The 24,155-nt window shown below is 31.6% G+C and overlaps 2 protein-coding genes across 4 annotated transcripts in view; one reads left to right on the plus strand and one right to left on the minus strand.

Moving 5' to 3' along the window:
* Positions 1–3,710: 3,710 nt before the first annotated feature.
* LOC105146408 (zinc finger protein 830) lies at positions 3,711–24,050 on the minus strand. The gene is made up of 5 exons (XM_087404057.1): positions 23,976–24,050; positions 5,599–5,874; positions 4,730–5,212; positions 4,390–4,559; positions 3,711–4,323 (listed from the first exon to the last, which is right to left on the minus strand). The coding sequence occupies exons 2-5, from the start codon at positions 5,704–5,706 to the stop codon at positions 4,182–4,184; spliced, it is 903 nt and encodes a 300-aa protein (XP_087260183.1). The 5' UTR covers positions 5,707–5,874; positions 23,976–24,050; the 3' UTR covers positions 3,711–4,181.
* dlg1 (MAGUK family member discs large 1) overlaps positions 10,855–24,155 on the plus strand; it is a 624,340-nt gene continuing 611,039 nt past the window's right edge. The window contains exon 1 of one of the 3 annotated variants that reach the window (XM_087404046.1): positions 10,855–11,463. In XM_087404046.1, the coding sequence (XP_087260172.1) occupies positions 11,442–11,463 (22 nt within the window). In that variant the 5' untranslated portion in view covers positions 10,855–11,441. The remainder of the gene's footprint in view (positions 11,464–24,155) is intronic. The other 2 variants (XM_087404047.1, XM_087404049.1) reach the window with 2 other exon arrangements.

Here is a 24,155-nt window from a genome sequence, read left to right on the forward strand (position 1 = left end):
ACACACGTTTCATCTCGTCAAATTTTGCTCACGCGACACATCTTGATCGCTAGAAAAATGCTTTTATCTTGCTTTGTTGGAAATAATAATAACAGCATTTGTACTATTGATGAATGTTTCGTGTGGATTTGCCAGGTCCAACGGAAATCCGTTGAACTCTTATGTCTGGTGTTACCAGTGTTGGAAAAGAATCTCTTTATGTAGTGCGACCAAAAAAGCGCGATTACAATTACACACAAGTTTCGACACAAAGCACGCGACTTTATACGCGAGTATCTTATTGTTAATCGCACAAGAGTACATTTCGGTATCTCGAAAGCTTGCAATATCTATACGCGATAGAATTGTGAGGGCAGACGAGCGATCGTGGCCCAGAACGATTGTATCTCAACAATTTAGTGCCTGCGCTGTCGCGTTCCTAGAGATAGATTTAAATTTATCGACCATTTATTACGCGAGTACAGAATATATACATATATATAAAATATATACATTTACGCGCACATGTAATCGTGCGAGAGAGAATCTATAAAATATATTGATAAATACGTATATACACGATTATGAAAGCTTGGCACTATCTGCACTATCTGTAGATTACTTCTGTAACGCCTAGCAATTGTCTCCACTCTGTGATCCGTGCAATACGTAGCTGCGATTATTCTCGCAGCTATTATCGTGATTATTAATTGTTATCGTCACTATTACTGTCACTATTATTATTATTATTATTATTATTATTATCATTATTATAGTTGCTGTCGCTGTTATAATTGCTCTCACGAGGAGCGTCAAGCAAAACGACTCGCTTAGAATATTACCGCCCCGCACCTGACATCGTCCGCGTTTAAATTCGTCACTATTATGGCATACATCCTACGACCATCCGATAGGTTTGCACCCGCACGCGGATTAAACAGAAAGTATTGTTATACCACTGATATTACTTTTAACGCAGCGAGAAGCTGAAGCATCGTCACAATAAGGGACTCACTATAAGGGATGCGTGCGTGCGCGTGATTTGTGTACGTGAGTTGGTCAGTATCTAGTAGATAGTAATCATAAATCTAATTGCATTCGCAAACAAGAAGTCTAGCGCGTAAGATTGGGTGATTTTAATTATTCGAATCGTTGACTGACGTCACTGTCGAGAAATCGGGACAATCCAGAAACGAAATTCGGGGAAGGTTTCTGTTCCGGGATCGCGCGATTTCGTGTCGTGACGTTATTCTTTTAGAATATAAGTCTAATAGTTATATAGGAAATCTAACGAGAGTTAAAATAAGCACACTTATATACGTACGATCGCCCAAAATGATCTGCACAAAATCTAGATAGATTTTTCAAGCTTCAGGATAATTATCTATAGGGTAGTTTTGATGCTTCGACGATGCGGATATGATATTCTAAGATACACTTTAATCCGATATCACTTATTAAGAGTATATTTTCGCGAGCAAATTCGCGCACAGATCTTTTTCTCCGCCCTTAAAGAAAGAAATGAAGAAAAGGTTGAAAAAGGAGGAGCAAAAACGGAACAAGCAGAGTGCCTATTCTTTATCACTCAAAAACGCTCGCTCACTTTTGTAAGTCTATAACTGTAACAAGTAAGGAATTAAGTAACATTTTTTGCACACTCTACTCTTATCTCGATAGAAGATCGATGATAACAAAAATAAAATGACATTTTCTAGTGGTAGATATTTTGTAATGTCATAAATGATTTTCTTTATTTGACAAATCGATTTATTCAATATGATAGACGAATAACACGTAATTACGATCTCTTGTTAGAACTAATTTCGTTTTATACACAGCGTGTCTCAAAGTATATAATCAGGTAGTTTTGATTTTAATCATCAGCTCCCAAGCATTATTCGCTGAACAATTTGTAAACGGGAGAATAGATTCTAGCAAGTTTGTGGTATCTAAAAAGTGTTTTGCATTGCGCATTATCGCGTGCCAAACCATTTCACTATCATTAATCAACGGATTCGCAACTGCTAAGGCAGTCACGATCTTTTCAACGACCAAATTAATCGCAATGACTGTAGATTAGAACAGTCGAAATTTTCTTAACATCGTAATGAGGAATAGATAATATAAATATGAATAATACAAGGAGGAACGATGCCGTGATTCAAATATGGGGAAGTGTTTGGATCATTGCTCGTTCCCAAAAAAATATTTCACAGGAAAGATCGAATGCGAAGAAAATTTCAAATAAAATATATTATTATTTATTGACCAATATATTAGTCGCGATTAAAGAAACGCTATCATAGAAAAGATAAAAAATTAGTTTCTAACTAGAACAATGCAAAGCTTGGAGATTTTCAGAATAAGATACCTCTTTGATATCGAATAGTTTCATTCTAGTATCCCACGAAATGTCCGAAATGTCGCGTATGTGTATGCTCTGGTGATCAGAGATTACCACGCCTCGAAATTACGATTACTATTAATGACCTCTATTCTACGAGAAACAGTGACAACTAATAAATGTTTGGTACAAACTACGGTCACTTCGACGATGAGCACGCAAGCAGGATCGTATCTTTTTAACGATCCTAGAAAAACAATTTTTCATCAAGTAGAATACAAGTAACTATAATTATTATAATTTATCTTATAAATTTTCTTTTGTATTTTCAAAGTCAGTATAAATATTGTCACTCAAAATCGTACTTCTATTTTACACTGTAAACTGTTTATTGCCGCGCGATATATTGTATCTTATAAGTCGAAGTAAGTTGTTACTTCTTACATGTAATCAGCGATAAGATTTAATCTAAGTGCTAAAATTGCTTGCTCTTAAGAGAGATTACGCGGTATATCGTATAATACTCTAATTATTAAGCTTTTGTGGATTGCTAAAATTCGTCATATATATACATATATATACATATATATACATATATATACATATATATATATATATATATCTCTTTAAACTTTATGCTTGCATTTATTATCCACGAGATAGATAGAACTATTTCTGTCTGTCTCTCTTACCGTTGCTCGAGTAGTAAATCGTCAACGGTACTCACGACACATTGTGATCTAATCATAGGATATCAATTTTCAATAATACGCGTTCAAAATGGCAAAAAGCAAATATATACACATATATATACATATATATACATATATATACATATATATATACATATATATACATATATATATATATACATATATATATATATATATATATATACATATACAATTGCATCGATGACGTGTAGATCACTTAGAGCGTGAATTCTGGTTTATGAGACGAGTAAATCTATGAATAAACTCTATGTTACAATGTTATATAATTACATCATAGTTTCTAAGGATGTCTACATAGTGACGGTTTTTAGAGTAACCGGAATCCCAAGGAACTCTCACTTGCATTGTAGGTATCATCGAAAAATTGATACCAAAGAAAGAAAGCGCGTCAAGCGCGATAGCATTGGTAGCATATTTAAAAGACACGGTATGAGATTGGGTGCGGGTAAAGTATACGCGAGTCCCTCTTTCTCCGATTTTCAGTATTTTGTGAAGTCTGGTATGTGCAAAAATGAAGATGAATATCGTCAAATTACGTGATCTACGTCGTAATTACCTGTACTAACTTTATTATAGCGGCTTAGCGTACCTTGTAATCTTTATATCATACTTTTCATATTATATAGCTTATGACGATCAATGAATCTATACCATTGTATCTGAAATTCAATTATATTCTGATTCTTCAAATTCATTTTAATAAAATCTTAATACACTGTACAAGTTACAAAGATTTAATTTTTTTCCTTAACTGTAGTTACTTGGCAAAGATAACAGGATTTAGAATTCACACATAAGATGTAAAAAATAAAAATTCTATCTGAAAAGTTTAAAAGGATAATACTAAGTGATAAAACAGTTTAACTTGTTTTTTTCTAAATAAAAAATATGTACAATATTTAATTATGGATTTAAATATTCTTTAAATCGACTTTATATAACGCAGTGTTTCTTTGAAATATAGAAATACGCTATATTTATTGTTTATATATTATAGCAAAATTGATTTACAATAAACAAAGAAAGGGATGCACTAAATGTAAACTAATTAAGAAAAAATTTATCACTTTATACAAATACTAAAAAGAGTAATATTTACAAAATTGTTAGATATATAAAATCTTTTATTTATACGAATTCTTTGCTCGCCAGTCGAGAAACTCGTCGAACTCGATTTCATCACCACTTGATACATCATCATCGATATTTTCTTGTTTTCTATCCGTACCCTGCACTTGTTCCATACGTTTTGCGAGATCCATTACCCTTTTATGGAAATTAATTTATAATTAATATCTTTTTTCCTTACTTCATATATACATATATACTTACCTAGACCAATGCCTAATTTGTTCCTCAATTTCATCTAACTGTCTTTCTGTTGTTGCTTCTTCTTGATCGTCAGCTATAATTTGTGCAGATTGCGCAGTTTCTTCCTTAATTTCTTTTTGAAATTTCTCCCATTCTTCTTCAATGGGGTCTTTGTATTCAACGTTACGAACCTGAAAACAAACCAACAATACTTGATATAAAGTTTCTAAATTATATTTTAATATTTCTTTTTATTTTCGTTAATGTTATATTTATATAAAAATTTTATATATACATATTATTTATACATATTATTTTCTAAATTAATATATTTAGTAAGTTTTTTTTAAGGCAATCTTACCTTAGCATCCATCACTGGATCATCAAAAAATCCTTCTGGAAGAACAGCTTGATTCGTATCCTTTACTTTTTCTTTTTCTTTCTCTTTTTCTTCCTCTTCAGCATGTTGTACATCCATATTAACTATGGAATCTTTCTCTTTGCTCTCTAACTTTTGTGTTAGAACAGATGCATTGTTATCTTTCTTTGAATTATCATCAAAAAAATCTGCTGGTAAATTTGACTTGGCTTGTACCACTGGCTGGCTAGAGTTTTTCAATATACCTTTTATCTTTTTATTTGAGGAAGTACTTTGAGATGGAGACGGAGGCCTTTTGAATGTTTGAACATTAGGTGTTTTCACAGTACTTTCTGTTTCTAATTTAGTCTTTTTCGCTAACGCAACATTATCCTTGTGTACCTTGGAATTTAAGTGAACAGGCCAAATTGTTTCATTCCGTACCACTAATTTACATAAAATACACATAAGCTGTCCTGAATCTGAATATGTGTTTATCAGTGTTAAGGATACCTTCAAGATTAATCTTAAAAATAACATTATACTAATAAATAATATAATTTATAACAACATAATATACGTATACAATAACAGTAAAATACATATGTCAATGTATTTCATTGAATAGTGGTATCAATTCAATTATAACATGATCATATCACATTCTTCTTAAGGTGCTGTGCGTTATTTACAAAAGTTCTGAACATTCGATAATATATAAAATTAAGTTTAACAAAAACATTATACATATAATAAAAGCCACTGACAACGCAATTTTAATTAATTTTTAATATAACATGTTAATATGATGATTTTAAAATATATGAAACGTATGTTAACCTCAAATAGTATTATAGAGTATTACAAAAAGGATATTTTGCCAACGGTGAGTCGATCTTTTTAACGATTCCGAATTTCTTTTTGTGTTCACTCATCGCTTTACGCAGATCGTCCTGCGTCAGTTTCCTTTTTAAGGACATTTTCACCAATTTTCACTCGATTAAATTCACATACAACGAAATACAACGAATGATTTGTAGGTTATGTTTTGATCGTGCTTGTGTTTCATATCAATTGGTCATATCTACGACTTGCTTACACTTTTTTACACTTTTTACACTTAAAATGAGATAGATATATATTTGATACTGAAAAAAGAGAAAGCAAAGATGCTGAGTGTCAAAAGAATGTGTTCAGAATTGTCGTCTGGATGCACTCAGATGTCGTTTTATCCTTGTTGTCCATCTCAATGTTAAGCAAAAATAAAACAACATCTTGGTGCACACCAAGATGATGATTCTGAACGTAATCCTGCTATGTAATATTGTGTCTGTTAGTTAAATGAGCATTAGGTACAAATATTTAATCTGTAAGTACAAATACTTGATCTGTAATTATACCTATTCTATAAAGCAGCTTTCTTTATTTGCGTTTCGCAAACATTAGTTATTATTAATATCTGATCGAGTGACTGATGATGACAACGACACTGATGAAAGAAAAAAAAAATATATATATATATATATAATATTTCATAATAATTTTAAGAATTTTTATATTTTACATTTATAAAGAATTTTTGAAAAATATCTTAAATTTCTCCAGTTTATGTAAGTTTTTTTTTTGAAAAATATAAAATGAAAAATCTTGAAATATTTCAGAATTTACATAAGTATATAAAATATATTTATAAGAATTTTAAAAAATGTAGACTTTTTTAGTATTTTGTCCTGAAAAATTTAATTTCTATAAATAAATCTGACAACAAGAAATTTTTTAAGTTATAAAATTGAAGAAAATTTATGAAATTCCGAAAAATTTGTACAGATATACAATTTATAGATCTATATTGTAATATACTGTGTGCATATTCATGGATAAGCTAGAATTTTGTTTAAAGGGACGAGACAAATTGGAATTGAGACTTGAGACTTTTATAAATCTGAGGGGAAAGAGACGCAGTAATTAAATGAACATGGATTTGTTTGGTGTGTGTGTTTCATATATTATTTTTAATCAACTACACTTAGTAGATAAATCATAAAATCTCATATATTTAATTTACTAATTTGTTTTATTATTCTCTTAAAATTGTAAACTGATTCTTTGAATTGGAAAAACTTAAATTTAACACAAACTTATAAAAAAAACTTAACTTTATAATACTAGTCGTCTCGAATTTTAAGAAAATCTTTCTGTTCAACCCTTTGTTCTTTTCTAAAATCAATTTTTTGTAAATGCTCATTAAGCACAGTTTATAAATTTTTTGTAATTATTTTGTTTTTTTTTTAATTTGAGGGGCACAATCTCTGCCTCTCTTTATGTACTACGCTTATGTCTATACATATATTGCACATATATATGTATACATATATTTGTATACATATATTGTACATATATAGTATATTATATTGAAACATAAACCATTATTTGCAGCAATAATGAGAAATGGGGCATCAATTAGGCAACAAATCGACGTCGAAATCAAATGAATGTCGATTCAATGAATGTTCATTCGATGAATAATTTCACACAGGAATGCGCTAATTACTAATATATGAATTATTACGACCAGCATCTTATGTGCAATGCGCATTTTGCATAACTTTTTCTTATATAGGTATACTCTTATGAATACTCCATCATGGGTACTCCATCATGTGTATCCTCGTATCAGAAAAATAATATTTGTTTACACGAAATTCTTTTTAATTTATTTTTCAAATATCTTGAAAATGCGTTGTAGAGCTGAATTTTATAACAGAGCTGAATTTTGTTCTCTCTTTCTTACAAATTCATAATACATAAAAGATGGACTCTTGCGACCACGTTATTTGCAATTAATCTCATTTTTATGTTTATTCTTTTTCAAAAATTATTTTGATAGCGCATTGCACTATTGATTTAAATGTCACAATTTAACGACTCTCGGTCAAAATAATATTTTTCGTAATAAATTTATTTACAGGTTTTCAATATATTAACATCTTTTTAATAGCATGCCTCATTGCATCAAATTATTAAAATTATCAATTTAATTCGTGATATTATTTATACAGTAGTAGTAGTTTAATTGCGTTTATAAGTCCGGAAAATTAATTCGGCGCGCAGTTTGAATGATTACAAATATGATATAATATATGCAAGTATATACAAGTATAATTATAGTATATGCAAGTATAATTCAGATTGAATTATACTTTAAGCATTAAAGATCTAGCTTTGACCGTTACAATCATTATTTCTATTTCATATTGTTAAATTCACAATTTAAATATCACAATTATAAAATCTATTCTATCTCATTACTAATAATCATTAACTAATAAGAAATACGTTATTTAAGTCTTCCATTAAGTATTTCTCAAATTCTATTCTTATTCCAAATAATCCAATTTATTGAAAATAGATTTTGTGATGTGCTGCAAATTTATTTATAAGCAGAAATATAACAAAATATGATGACATAGATTGATTGCGGAAACTGAACAGAATTTGTCATTTCGTAACTATTTAAATATTATATTTCAATTCCGTAGTTATAAAATACGAGTTTAATGTGGTCACGATTGACACCAATATTCTATTTGAATCAAAAGATAAACTGCTAGCATTTCGCTTAATGGATATTGTAATGACACGTGCGTAGAATTTGTAGTAGGTAAGATGAGGTAACATAAAAGAAGAATTCCAGTTTTCAGAGATAACAGCTATTTCATAATAGAGAGAGATTCAAAATAGGAAGGATAGAATAAAGAGGTTCTACTCTATATATATATTCTTTATATTCTAAAATATAAATGCGAAAATTATGAATTTATAGTTCATGTCTATTCTAAGAGAGGTCTCTCATGTCAATCCTAAATGCAAATTGAAATTCTATTCTATGATGTTTGCTTTCATACGTCAGTTGCAGACATTTGAATCGCTATACACGTATATTTGAAACAAAACAATGAAAAAAAAAACTGCATTTTTTGGCACAATAGGTTTCAAGAATCTTAGGAATTGTTCAATTCGGACTGGTCATGATTGAAAGCTTACATACATATTGCATAAGAAAAGTTACGCGAATTATCACTGTCAGTTTCATCTCTACCTATCGATCCCAAATGATTAAAAATACAATATTCCGCAAGTCTTAGGCTGGTATTCATAGTCGGTTTTTATTTTCAACATCGTTTTAAGTTTTACAATCAGGAAATGAGAATTGGTTAAAATGGATTAAAATTTTTAATTCATCCAAATGTGCATTTTAAATGGAAAAACTTTTTTTAAATTCAATTCAACTGAATTCAATTGGATTGAAAAATTGTGTTTTCTATCTATGTATATATAGAATTTTGAATTAAGCAGTATTTACGATCCACTTTTAAAAATTAAACTTATTTTTGGAATGAAAGGCATAGAAAATGTTTATTCTCCTATAAATGAACAAAATGAGATATTGGGCATTGAAATGGATTTAGAGTTTCAGAAGTACGCATTCGCGAATATTGAAATAAAACTTTTTAAATTCATTTTAATCAATTTTAGTTTTATAGGGATATTGTAAGCCAATTACAGGCCGGAATTAGTTTTAGCATCTTCCTTAGATCGTAAAATAAAAACGAACTACAGCATTTATAGTCGACATTCATAGTCGGTTCATATTTCAAGTCTTAAATAATAATACCTTTTATGCTTGTTTCTATTAATGTAGATTAACTTTAATCTCATTTTAACTTACAGTTTATCTTTTTCTAATTTTTAGAATTAGAAAAAGATAAAGAGTAAATTAAAGAGTAATTTTATTAATGGAACCTGACCTTAAAATACTGATATGGCTTTATGATTGGTTTACACACTTAAAAATGTTTTTAAATTTTATTAACTTTTATATACTGTTAAAAATTTCATGAAATTTAATATACTTTTAAGTTACACAATTTGAATTTAGTTCTGTGACATTATATTTAATTTAATTTATAACTGAATTGTATTTATAACTGAAAAATATGTTTATGTACATGAAATTTAATATATTTTCTATGAAATTTTATGAAATTTAATGTACTTTTCATAAAATTTTATGGACCTTAATGTACTTTTTATAAAATTTTATGAATATGTTATTTTATTCATTACATTTAAGTAACTATACTGTAACTTAGTTTATAGTTAAATCATTCATTACTTTTAATTCCAATTTAAGTTTATAACCACGTGCTTCATTTACATGTAAAGAAAGCATTTCTAATAGTGATTAGATATCTTAAGACAATTTTAAATATAAATGAATACCGGCTTTAAATGACGGATCTTGCATGTTTTAGCCTTGGTTGCGAAGCAAAAGCATGTTGGAATATCGAACAAACGTCGCTTAGCGACATTTAATGTATGTTTAGACTCATGTTGTACAACATTTCATGTAATAAAAGCGAGATTTGAAGTTGTTGGAAATAATTTCTCAATACCGCGTACAAATATATTCAAATCTAGATGCTTTCGAACATTCATATCTAATATCTTCTTTAATTCGTTTGGCTTGCAATTGTAATCGTAGTATAAATATTTATATTAATTTTTTATTCCAAAGAAACGAATAAAGTAATCATATTAAAGGGGATATGCTTGGTACCAAATTATATTTTTGTATAAATTTTTACAATTCCCAGTTAAAGCAAATTACGCTTCGATTTTTAATCTTTTATATATCACGAATGACTGATAATAATTTTTATGCTGAATTATCTCATTGCCAATTAACATCCACATTTAGAACACATCGTGGACGTGCGCGCGACTTCACGCGCGTATTATTTAAACGTACCAGAGAACATGAACAACTTCAGATGACTAATCATCGTAACGCTCCACTCGGACAGGGTGCGTGGGAGAGTAGTTGAAGTATGGAAAAAATCGCGGGGACGACAAGAGTGATTATCGAATGGAGGAGAACCGGGAAGAATCGAACGTCATTGGAACGTCGCCGCATCGCGTCGCATCGCGTCGCGTCGCGTCGCGTCGGCAGGTGCACGAGAACCGAGAGGGTAGTTTGTGCGGCGCAGTGGGGTGCGCGCGGGAGCTTACGAGCGGGTGACGTCACGTGGCGGCCGGCGGACCAATCCGGACCGGGCGTTTCACTCCTGCCAGTCAGTTTTCCGGCTGCTAGACCAGGCGGACGCCATATTGCCCGTGGCCCAGTGGTGGCGGCGGCCGCCTGTGTGTGTTTATATCGTTGTTACGCGGTTTTCGCACGTTTTCGCACCGTGGCCCATTGCGCCGCGGATTCTCGTCGCTGGCGTGACGTTACGTACGGGTGCGCGCGTTCCCAGAACGCGCCGTGCGCGAAACAGCTAGCTGTACGGGTTAATCGCGACAACAAACAGTGCGCGCGGCATTCGTCGTGTTTCACGGATCTTCGAGCGGTCGTATTTCGTAGATCCTCCCGAGCGGTATCCCGGGCGAAGGAAGTGACAGATCGCGGCGGGCAGTAGTGTCGTTGTCGTCCGTGCCACTCGTCGTTGTTTCCGTCTCTGTTTTTCTCTCTCTCTCTCTCTCTCTCTCTCTCTCTCTCTCTCTCTCTATATCTCTTTTCGTCCGTCTCTGTCTCTCTCGCTCTCGTCGCTCCGTATTGGACCGTTCCGGAGCACTGACAGCTCCGCGCCTGGAATCGCTGTGTGTTCTCATCGCTCGTCTCATCATCCCCTGCGAGGACTTCTACGTGACAAGGATGCCAGTGCGTAAACAAGGTGGTAAGCTCATACATGTACATCAATTGTCCGATTCGTTGATTTAGAGGAAAATTGTTGGCGTCGCGTGGGAGGGGCGGTTGCGGGTTGCGGGTCACTCGGTCAACTGTCATTCGGACTGACAAATCGCATGCGTCCCCTTCTCTGCTATTTCCTCCTGTCTGTATAACTTCGTTGCTTCGATATCGTATCGCGTTACCCTACAATTTACGAGCGAAAGAGAGGAATAGCATAATTATGCGCGTGTTATGGGGTTGGTCAGGTGTTCAGGTAGTCGATTGTCGTGCAGGCGCTGCGAGTCGTTCTTCGCGACCTTGAATTTGCACGATCGACGTACGGAAAATGACGTATTTAACGAGCGTGCTCTTCGCTTGATCAGTCCTGATGACCGCACGAAACTCGCACGGGGCATTGGCCACGTGTAACGAACTTGCGACCCTTTTTCGGAGTGGAATGAGAGCTTTTAAAGAGGATAGATCGTTCGTGATTTTGTAATCCTGCCTCTTTCGTTAGTCTTACATGTTCGTATAAATTTCATCAATGTAGGAAAATATCACTGAAGATGGAATGCCGTCTCATATTTTTCGATTCGATCGCATAAAACGTAAATAGTGTTTCCAGAATTAGCGGAAGTTGTGCAAAATTAAATCATTAACTACGCGTCACGTGGCAACCAGAATTGATTACTGCATTTTGGGTAATTCGAATGAAGGAGATATGTTGGAAATTTTTATAAATCGATTCTTGCAGAGAAATGTATATTTAATAATATAATTTATAATATGTGTAATATATAATATATATATATATATATATATAATAATAAATAGTTTATGATATATACATATATATATATATATATATATATATAAAATTTATAATATATAATAAATAGTTTAATCTTTAGTACACACGATTGTATGCTATTTGTGTCCTGCAAGTAACTCTTTAATGTGTGGAATAGTGTTTTCGAAATCATTATGAAATTCCCATAATATAATTCAATTATATGTAATCACAAAAAATCATTGTGTAACATCGGATAAAATTGATTATTTTATCAAATGACTTCATATGTAATGAAGAAAAATATTTGTGATTGGATGAAATCATATGAAATCAAATGAATTCATGTAATCTGCGGAACAACATTTCAGCTAGTGATCTTACTCTTTTACCCACACATTTCTTTTTTTTTTAAATTAGGAGCGTTAAGTAATTAATTATAACATTTGTATAATAGTTATTTTAAATATACAATGTGATTAAATACATTTTAAATACATTTTGTAAATATTTTCCGAAGATGTTGAAATAAATGTAAAAATCACTTAATAATTGTTGTATGTTTGTTAAAGTGATAAAAATTAACCTGAGACATATAAACGACTCATCGTGTGTAGTAAGGATTAAAGTATGACGCAAAAATTAATTCTGAGTTTTATTTTGTACTTTTAATCTTATAAATTTTTTTATTATTTTGTGAGGACGAGAGTGAGAATAATCTGATAAGTGCAATCACGTTACAAATTAAATAAAGCTTATTGATCGTACATTTAACTTAATTTTTATCTTCAAGATTTCACAAGCTTTCGAATAGCTTTATTGGCGATTTTGATCGCATCGCAAATATTTAAATTATAAATCTATTTTGTTTATCTTGTTATCTTCTTTTTATTGAAAGAGTTTTATGAGAAAAAAGTGACCATTTACTAACAATTGCAGGATTAAGTATAAAAAATATTAAATTTTAATGAATATCTGTTTGAATGGTTTTAAGTAAATATTTACTGAATGTAAACATATATTTATTTGGAATATATTTAGTAATATGTTTACATTTAATAAATATTTATTTTCTGATTTATAATTGATGATATTATTAATTTGATTTAATTATCATTTTTTCATTGAGTTTATTTACTGTAAATGTTTACTTAATCCTATTCAAGAAAATATGTATGAATTAGTAAATTTTTTTTCAATATAGTCCATCTACAGAAAGAACGATTTTGCTGAAGAATTTAAATATTTACTTGATAAAAATCTGAAAATAATTTTGTTGGATCGTCAAAGTAATTATCTATGTAAGACGCTCAAGCTGGTTGCTAAAACGTCAAAATCTTTTGCAGCATTATTCATCGTGCTTGAGTTTATCTACATAATTATTTTGACGATCTAAAATTATTTTCAGATGTACTTATTTAAATTTTTAAATACCTGAGCAAAATTGTTCTTTCCGTGCAAACTTAACTTAATTTTTATCTTCGAGATTATGCAAGCTGTACAAAAAGTTAATCGCATTATTTTCGAGTTGTTCAATTTTTGTGTGTAATCGTAGGGGTGATAACGGAAGTTCGATATTGGGAACTCGTTTTCTCGACGAGTTCACGATTCTCTGTGATGTGGGCCAGTTGGCTGGTGGCGTGTTGCAATAATCGCGTCGTCGTCGTCACAGCATATAAGCTGTCGTTCGTTTGAACAGAGGCCAAGAAAACGCAATAATTTCGGCTCTAAGCGAGGCTCCTTTGCCCGCGGTAATGCCGACGTATAACTCTCACGGCCATGGGCTCGGTCACCACCAGACGTACCGACGTATTCTGTTCTCAAAATTGCATCGCGTTCTCGGTTGACGGCATATTTTAGCGGGTGCTCTTTAGAGTGCCAACCTTGCTCCATAATCGCGAGAGATTTTAGATTTTGTTCTCGTCACTGCTCTTGTCGACATATATGTAATAAAGCACTCTGTTTATTATGCATGACTAACCATGAGGTAACATTGATTCCGAACATGGCAAGGACTGTTTTGCTAAAGTATTTAAAGTAAAAATTTAGTTAGACAATATACAGATCTGAAAATAATTTTGTTGGATCATCAAAATAATTATATAGGATTGCTATAGAGTGTTAAAACTTTTTGCAGTACTATTTATCATGTTAGAAATTTTTACAATACGTAATTATTTTAATGGTTCAACAAATTATTTTCAGATCTCCATTTAGCTAAATTTTTATAGGTAATTCAGTAAAATCGTTCTTTCTATGGACGTTATATATTACAGTATCTCATTACGTAAGTATTGGATAGCGATGTAATTTTTTCTCTATTATTGAAAAAAAGAATTTGGTAATAGCTACCCTCGAAATGTCGAAATAATTTTAAATGTTCGATTAATGTAATCACAGGAAAGAACAGTTTTATTGAAGTATTTAAAAATTTAGCTAGATCTAAAATTTAGCTAGAGAATAATTTTGTTGAACCATCGATAAAAATTATGTTAATGGTTACTAGAATGTCAAAATTTTTTATAGCTCATTGTGCTTGAGTTTTATATATAATTATTTTGATGTGATACAACAAAATTATTTTCAGTCTACTTAAATTTTTAGTAAAATCGTTTTTTTCACGCAAAAAAAATTATCTTTTATAAATATTTAGTATCAGTAATACACAATAATAAACCAACTATTTAGTGATAATTATCGTTTAGTAACTGAACATTTGATTGGAATTATTTCACTCAACATTTGATAATTACTATCCAGACTCATTTTTCAGTGCATAAGACGAAACCTGAAAAGTTGAGAAATTTCTCTATTACCTTCAAATAAAGATTTTTACTTTTCATGTTTGGCCTTAGGGAAAAAATTGATGATCGCTATCCAAATCCTCTCCATTATATGTTCATTCGATGTAATCTGAGTACACGATCTTATATAGTCTTAATATTTTAATGAAACTTTTGCTGTCGGCGCATTGAAAGCGCACTTAAAATGTGTTTATTCGCTTATTCTTATCGGAAATTAAGTTGACGAATTTTGCGAGTTATATACGGCGAAGGCAGCGAAACTTATTAGATTTACCCTTTCATTTCTTGCAAACTTTCTAAAGCACCGCTGGCGTTGTTTTGTTCGAGTGATTCTCCTCGAAAGGAGGCCATCCTATTTTTGCAGAATTTCGAGCTTAATGTTCAAACGTAATTCACTTTAGCCATTTAATTAGAATTGCTTAGTCGATGATGTATGGATATTTGCTTAAAAGCGTGTTCCACGTGTAAAGTTTAAGTGGAATTTAAACCTGTCATTTTGGTTTAAATTTAACTTTTCGCTTAAGTCGCGTGAACGACGGTGATTGCAGGGTCATGAAAATCGTTGGAATATATTTAACGTCGATTTAATGTTTAATTATCGAGGAGAGGAGAGGAAAGGAGAAATTGATTGTTCTAGAATGGGATGAGTTTCTTTAAGTAGATCTCTCGGAGAAATCGGAAGCGAAATTTGAGACTTCGTGGAGCCGCCAGCTGCATTGAAAACGAGAGACCGCTTTTAATAACCTCAGGATTCGTCTTTGCCAAATCTAACGTGGTATTCTGCGATAATTTTCTTATCGTTAAACCAATTAGTAAGATGAATGAGATAACGGTAATTATTGTATTTGGTATTTCATATTTCGAATCATTCTTCGCTGAATTGTTGTTTACGTACACCGTTAAATTCACATTGCCAAATTATACCCAATTTGAATTATTTTTTAGCATTTTTATAATTTATCACTGCTCCTATCTAATATATCATTAATTTGACTAAAATAATGGAGTTAAACAATTACACTCAAAGAAATGTATTGATTTACATATTTTGATTCAATTACATAATTTGATTCAAATTTAGTTTATTATTTAAGTGCATACATTAATATAGATGTTTATTTTGAAACTAATCACAGAAATAAATTGATTTACATTTTGACACAAATAGAATTAAAAATAACAAAATGTTATTTATTCAAGGGATTGGCTTATCATTGCTCCTATGATATGTATATAATTGCTAATTGTTTTCGTTAAAGGCTAAAGCTAGTCACACACACTTTTCGTAACAGTAACAGTAAGGTTTTCGACCAATCGCGTTGCTCGATTGTTACGATTATTGTTACGGAAAATGTGTGTCGCGACACAGACCTTTGCATAAAGCATAACGCATAAGAGAATCAACCTCTGAATCCTTCCTTTCTTTATACTTTACGGAAAAAAGAACTTTGATTGATTCACTCTCTTATGCACTATGTGTTATGTGTTGTACAAAAATCTGTGTCACGGCTATAAAGCTCTGCGTACAATGGAAGATATTATAGAAATAGGAATAAATATTAAAACTTTAATCTATCAGAAGTAAGTTATATCTGATATATGGTGTCTGATAGATTGAAATCTTAATATTTATTCTTATATTTCTAATGTTCTCCATTGTGCGCAAGACCTAAGAAAGATGTACATGACTAAAGCGTCCAGATTCTTTGAATAGCGTGTCGTTTATAACGTCGCGTGGAGTTGTGCGATTCTGAGGTTAATCCCTGGGCACCACGTGTTTTGCGAGCGTGGTGCAGCAATGCGTTAAAAGCGTCTTGTGCGAAAAATCGATATTTCGTGGGGCTCCGTGCCCCAGCTGGGAAAGGGAGGGAACCTCTCGCCGTATTTTGCTGCGTCTCCCTACGAGCGTGTGGATCGTATCGCATTCGAGTTTACAAATTTCTGCGAAACGTCTTTTGCGCGATGCGATTGCACTCGAAAGAACATGTACGCTGTATAGAGAAATAACGATTGTACGTAACACGTGTTGTGAGAAAACGAGGTAGAGGTAAAGGTAACGTATTGATTCTTTTCAGCTATGAACTTCTGCGTATGTAGGCCAACGGTGGATGTATCTAGAAGAGCATTCGGGCGTAAACAGCGTTAACGCTAAAATAGACACATTCATTGTCGAAGCAACCACGTAACTTCGACAAGTCGCAGATATTTTTTCTTTTTTTTTTTTTTATAAAAGACTTTCGTTAGAGCAAAGAAAAGCGTGGGGAAACTTACATAGCATTATACTTATCTTTAATGATTTTCAAGTATAAAATTTATATTCTGTAAAATCATATTGTTATCTGTGTGAGCAGTTTGAGAATACGTATATTCTTGCGTGCAAATATACCTGAAATTATATCACTTTCTTACTTCAAAAATGAGGAAAACACAACTCAAAAAATTAAGTTTCTCAGAAAAGAGGAAAAACCTTTTTTAACTTGACAGAAAATTATTAATTAATCTTATAGTATCGGTACGAAGAATATATTCTTAACATAATCAAATGTTTATTATTATAATTTTTGTCATTTACGTTTCACAACTTTTAAAACTTTTTTGAGACGATTTCGACCATTTTTTACTTAATTTATTTTTTTTTATTGATAGAGTTAATGATTATTTTATTCATGATAATAACTAAAAAAATCAAATTTTGTGTTGTGTCACTTTTGAAATACTCTGAAAGAAATGTTTAGAATAACAAATTTTGATTAGAGCAACACAATTTTTAAAAAGAAAGTTTTTGTTGGTCTCATATCAACAAAATAAATGATCGTACATACCGAAACATTTCTCTCAGTGTAAGGGAACAATATATTGTTCTTACTTTTATTCGTTACGGTCGGCGAGTCGTTTTTTAAGAATTTTCTTTTTGTACGTATGTACAGTTACTTGGTCAAACGTTGCACTGCGGCGCGCTTCTAATTTGTAAGACGAAACGCGCTGCAAGGTCGTAGCGACCATGGTTTTCAATTTCTGCGGTGCATGCGTTTTTGTAGACCCAAGAAGACGCCAAGAGATAGAAACATAGGGAGTCGTGTGGTAGTTTATGGCTCGGTAGCTCGCTTAGCCTGACAACCTGCAGGCTTTATATATTTACTTGTACATACTGCACTGTGCAAGCATTCACGTATAGTATACGACTGCACGTGATCTTTCACCCCTTTGTCGACCCCTTTATCGAATTGGGTATTGTATGTTGCTTTAGTGCAAATATTATATATTTAATTCCGGCACACACATATACATTAAAATTTAAAAGTATTATAAAAAGTCATGTATTATTGAACTCTGAAATTTAGTTTGCATTTTTATGATAGCATTCATACATGAATCATTATGCTATTATTAATTAGTTTCATTAATAAAATTGCTATTTGTTTTAGAATTGTAGACACGAAATCAGATTTAACGAAAGATTTAGTTTTTATACATGTTATTTGAAATTAAAAGTTCGATATATTGTTGCCTTATTTCTAAAGTGACATAACTCAAAGGATGAGTTATTACCATGAATGAATTAAGTAAACGTTATCCTATCAATAATCACAAGTGAACTAATTTAACTTCATAAAAAATCGTCACAAAAAAGTTTCTTTTATGAAAGATTGTAAAACTAAAATAATAAAAATTAAAAATGATATTTGGTTTTTCACGTTAAGAATATATTCTTGTTTGCCAATATTATTTGATTAGTCAATAATTCTTTGTCGAATTTTGAAATATAGTTTTTTTTCTCTTTTCGAAACTTATTCTTTTGAGTTGTTATGTTTGAAGAAGAACGATATATATGTATTATACATACACACACACGCACACGCGCGCGCGCGCGCGCGCGCACACACACACGCGCGCACACACACACACACACACACACACACACACACACACACACACACACACACACACACACACACACACGCACACACACACATACATATACAATATATACATGCTACCTGTAAAATTTTTAGAATCTAAACATTGAAAAAAATTATAATATTGCTGTATAAAAAGTGCGCACTCTTTGCACGATAAAATTTAAATGGCAAAATATAAATATCCTCTTGCGAAATGAAATTGTAGCGACTTTAAGTGAATTAAATTCAAATTCGATTGATGTCTGAAATATCAGGAAATATCGTAGAGACCACCGTGAGCGTTCTATGAGCCATTCCTTTGTTCTTATACACTGTACCTTCGTATATATATATGTATGTACAGATACACTCTCGCTTATGATAGAAGACGCGGCAATGAAGGACGAAAGAGGAGATGACGTGCCTGATAATGAGAGCAATGAATGAGAAGTGGGGCGAGAGCGTATGTGTGCTCTTCCCAGAACAGAGATGTGTTCTCCGTGTTTTACAGGAGCTTAGATATTTATCTATGTACATTATATGTATAGATGGACGGTGTGTAGGTGTTTCGACAGCTCGGTTCGTCTATAGTTATTGCTCGTCGTACTTTACGGTACGATCTCGTGTCTGGGAAAAAGTTTATTACTTTCGGCTTAAATATTTCTGTGTAGAGTCTTCAGACTGCGCGATGCTTAGTCGAATACTTTCGTTGCAGCTGTTTGCTACAGTAATGTTCCCGCGAAGCCATAATAAATATTAGTGCATGGTAAAATGATATGACATGTCATAGTAATTCATTTTTAAAATTTACGTATTTTCAAAACTTTTAATTATAAATTTTGTCTTTGTTATTCCATAGAAGGATTTATTTTTGCGACTAGGATTTATATTCTTGATTAATTGTAATCATCGATTGTACGTAAATTTTTATTCGATCGGTATTGATATTTTGAAATCTTTTTCGAAATAGTAATCAACTTATAGAAATTAACGGTCTAAGAATAATATTCAGAAAACATTGTTTCAGAAAAAGAAAGCTGTTAGCGATAGAGCAGAATAAATTTATTCTCTCGGCGTTACGAATAACAATGGGATGCAGATTTGCTGGACGGCTGCGGAAAGGGTCTTATTAACTGTGTGTGTATGTACGTGAATCATTAATATTTGTAGCAGTTTAGATCTTCCCGTAATACTTCCAACAATGATGCTTGGGTTTCTGTATTTTCGTCGTACGATGGTACGATGGTAGTATAATTCGGCGAGCTTCATAATAAAGCACTACTGCAAAGCCCCGTTGTCGCAAACAACAGCTGCTTATACCGTCTATAGGTTGGCACTCGTTATATTCAGCCCGACGACACCCGTCACCATTGTTCTCAGCGACATCGTCGATCGGGAGTGGCATGTTGGCACTATTCTTAACTCATCAAAGAAAATAGACATTTCAGCGAGATTTCTAGCAGGCGATAAATTAAACACGTGTCTCGTTATATCCTCGTTAACATGCTTTACTCGTATAAAACGTAAGTTTCTTATTACCAAAAAATTCGTGCAAAATTCCACGATCAGCATCGAAAACAGATTTTGCGAATATTGCTTCTATAATTTACTTTTTTGCAAATTTACAATACAATATTTTAAATTCAAATCCCCTTGAAATACAAATAGATGGTCGATGACTCTATTTCTCGATACGAATCCATCAAGGCTAAGGTTGTCGCGGTTCGGTGTGTTGGAACAAATTTCGATCGCTCTCAATTAAAATCCAATTAGAAAATTTTCGTAATGGATGATGCATTGGTTTCATGAGTCTCAGAATAATTTGTGGTGTTAAAATAAATACGAATGTCACGTTGGCAAGAAATATATTGGGATCGGATTTCGTCGATTCTGAGCAGTTCTAGGAATATGTATACCTATTCACAGGTGCACCTGTATACCTACTCTTGTGCAAGTTTCGCCGAAACAATTCTCGCCGGTGCTTCCCGTGTGCGAAGTTCGTAGATATTTCATCGCATTGGTTTCTACCGTCAGGCCATCGTGCATCGGGGTTAACCGACCTCGTTAATGTTCGTTCAAGCTAGCAAGTATGCGCGTTGTTCCGCCTTTCATAACTTCCTACCCCTTTCCACTTCGCTTTCTACGCGTTTGCTTCGTTCGCGGTATTAATCTCGGGCGGATGCGACGCAATTAAATGTGCGCAACTGCGATTTTGTTCTGACTTCAGATTTGTATTACTAATCGGGTTCACGTAACAATTAACTCGATAATTTAGACTGATACTCTGGCATTTGAAGTCATGAGAACAATGGATATATGAAAAAAGTGAAAACCATACCGAGATGTTAAATGCCTTAATATATAGGATTGTAATAATATTTCTTTGTTGTATAGAGTGAAGCACTTAACTTGCACACTTTATAAAACACACTTATAAATGATAAGTTATATGAAAAATTGTTATATAGACAAGTTGTATGATTCTGATAGATTATTACATAGTGTATAAATTTTTTAAAGTGGAAACGTTCAAAAAATTTCTAGGTCAAATTTGTTTTTTAAAATGAGTTCTTATATTTATTGTTAGAAGATATGTTTAATTTTGCGTTCAAATATATTATTGATTAATCCAAATCTAATAGCTAATGAGATATTCAAGCCATTCAAAGAAACAAAAACGAGGACATTTAATATCTTAGATGAATGTATATTAAGATGAATATATACAGAGAGATATCATTCGTACTTAATTGAATGGTATGAGTGAAAATCGGTTACTCATGTTGGTAAACATTACTTAGGAAATGCCGATAGCTTAATCATCTTACTATATTTATCTCGGATATCTATTTCCAACTCCTTATTAGTTTCTGTTTCCATGAATATCTTGTTGTTTAGATTTATAGGTCAATCAATGATAATACATTTAAATGCAAAAAATTAAATTTACTTTTTAACAATGACACACAAAAATTGTAACATTTATTAAAAAAAAACAGTTTTTTTAAGTACCTACTTTTTAAATACCTCTATACTAACAAAGGAAGATTTAGGTATGTATCTCACGTATTTTGAAAATTTTGGATTAAGATATAGAATTTGTCGTAAAATGTAATACGTAACATTTAGGTGCCAATGGCTTGAAATTACAAAATTTTAAAGTTTGAAATAGTCGCGCGCGAACGTGTCGAATTATAGTAAATAGCTGGTCATTTCGTCGCTGGTCATTTAAGACCGACTAGGATTTTTTATTTTTGTTAGTGTTGTTTATTTCTTTTTGCGTGTTCAATTAATACTGTAACTCTGCAAATTAAAAAAGATTTCAAAAAATTTATTTCTGTAAGAACTATGAACCTTTGTCATAAAAAATAAAGAACAAGTCATTTAAGATACCAAAAGATTTACGGGTTGTTATCATGTTTTTATCCATTGCTAATGCCAATATTTCGTGAACCTTGTTGTTCACTCAGATCGAGGATCAGTGCGCTCTTCGCCCTGATGAAGTGAACAGCAAGGTTCACGAAACATTGGCATTAGCAATGAATAAAGACACGATTATAACTCGCAAACTTTCTGGTATCTTTTTAGACGACTCGTATCTTATTTTATTTTCTATGTTTTACGATAAAGATTCATAGTTTTTACAGAAACAAATTTTTTGAAATATTTTTTAATTTGCAGAGTCACAGTATAAATTAAAAACGCAAAAAGAAATAAACACTAAGGAAATTAACAAAAAAGATTCACCTAATCTTAAAAAAGATCGGCTATTTACTACAATCCGACACGCGTGCGCGCAACTATTTCAAATTTTAAAATTGTGTAACTTCAATTCTTTGGTCCATTGGCATCTAAATATGTTATGTATTAAATTTTAAGATGTAAAACTCAATATTTTAATGTCAAATTTTTCAAAATCTGTGAGATACAACTTGGATCTTCTCTTGAAAGAAAAAAAAAAAGTTTGATTGAAAGTGGACAAACCAGAAGATATTAATTAAATCAATTAGAATTCCAGTTATCCTAACTATGATTTTAGTAAATTTAATCAGAAAATTTTCTAGTTAAATCTATTAACATTGTAGTTAAGATAACCCAGAATTCTAATTAATTTAATCTTCTGGTTTGTCCATTTTAAACCAAACATTTTTCTTAGTAAATTATAAAAAAATTTTCACACAATGTAATGACTCCTTCGAAAACATAACTTTCATATATATTAATTTTTCATATAAAATTTATAATTTTCAAGTTTTTTAAACTTATAATTTACAAGAAGTGTGCAAATTAGGTGCTTATATATTATATATTCTAGCATTATTATTTACAAGGGAATCCTAAACTGAACTTTTATGGAATCGTTGTTTTACTGATTTAATAAGACTTACATATGATTTCATGACATTGATACACACACATACATATCGCTATAACATACTGCTACATCAATATTGCATACACATTCATACGCATAAATTTTCGTAAAGGATTTTGATATTGAATTAGGTGTGTGTCTGAAGTTTAATTCTAAGAACTCTGTTTCTTCATGTAATCTACTAGTTTAGAGACTCTAATTTCATAAATATAGTTTGCAAAGTCTTTTATATGTATCAAACGAATATTGTTATGTTTTGATAACTCCAATCACTATATTAGATTAAGAAATGATAAAGATTTTATAATTTCTTAATCGATTAAAAAAATTTGTTTTTTTCGACATAAATTCTGCTAGATTAGTTTTAATGCTTATATTTTAATTCTGAAAAAGGATTCTCAAATTTATAAAAATAACATATACGAAAATTTTTTATAAAAATTATTGCATTTAATTTATAAAACAGATGACTTGTAAAATCCTCTCAATCATGTATTAGTATCTTTAAATTTGAGGTATTAATTTCTATATGAAAATGATATTTCAACATGTTAATAGAAGATATCTTTCGATATATTAACAAAAGATCCAATATACAAGATAATATAATGATGAATATAATGATTGGAGGTATCATTCTTATAAACTTACGATATTTTTCTTTAAGAGATATAAGGTTTTCTACGGAGAACAAATGTCTTCTCATGCCTTTTCCAATACTTGTGCAACTTTGAGTTGTAAGGCATTTTATCTCCGTTGTATATATGTATGTATGTACATATAATAAGAGGTAAGGCCATGACACACAAAAAATTTAAATAATAAAGCGTA

The sequence above is a fragment of the Acromyrmex echinatior genome, chromosome 3, assembly GCF_024713525.1.
Source record: "Acromyrmex echinatior isolate Ae372 chromosome 3, ASM2471352v2, whole genome shotgun sequence".
Classification (NCBI taxonomy): domain Eukaryota; kingdom Metazoa; phylum Arthropoda; class Insecta; order Hymenoptera; family Formicidae; genus Acromyrmex; species Acromyrmex echinatior.

Bases quoted from the DNA above. Each gene is read 5' to 3' on its own strand.
- LOC105146408 (XM_087404057.1), bottom strand. From the start codon at position 5,706: ATGTCCTTAAAAAGGAAACTGACGCAGGACGATCTGCGTAAAGCGATG. The intron at 4,560-4,729 runs GTAAGATTGCCT...GTTTGTTTTCAG, and splicing joins ATCCAGTGATGGATGCTAAG to GTTCGTAACGTTGAATACAA. The intron at 4,324-4,389 runs GTAAGTATATAT...TTTCCATAAAAG, and splicing joins CAAATTAGGCATTGGTCTAG to GGTAATGGATCTCGCAAAAC.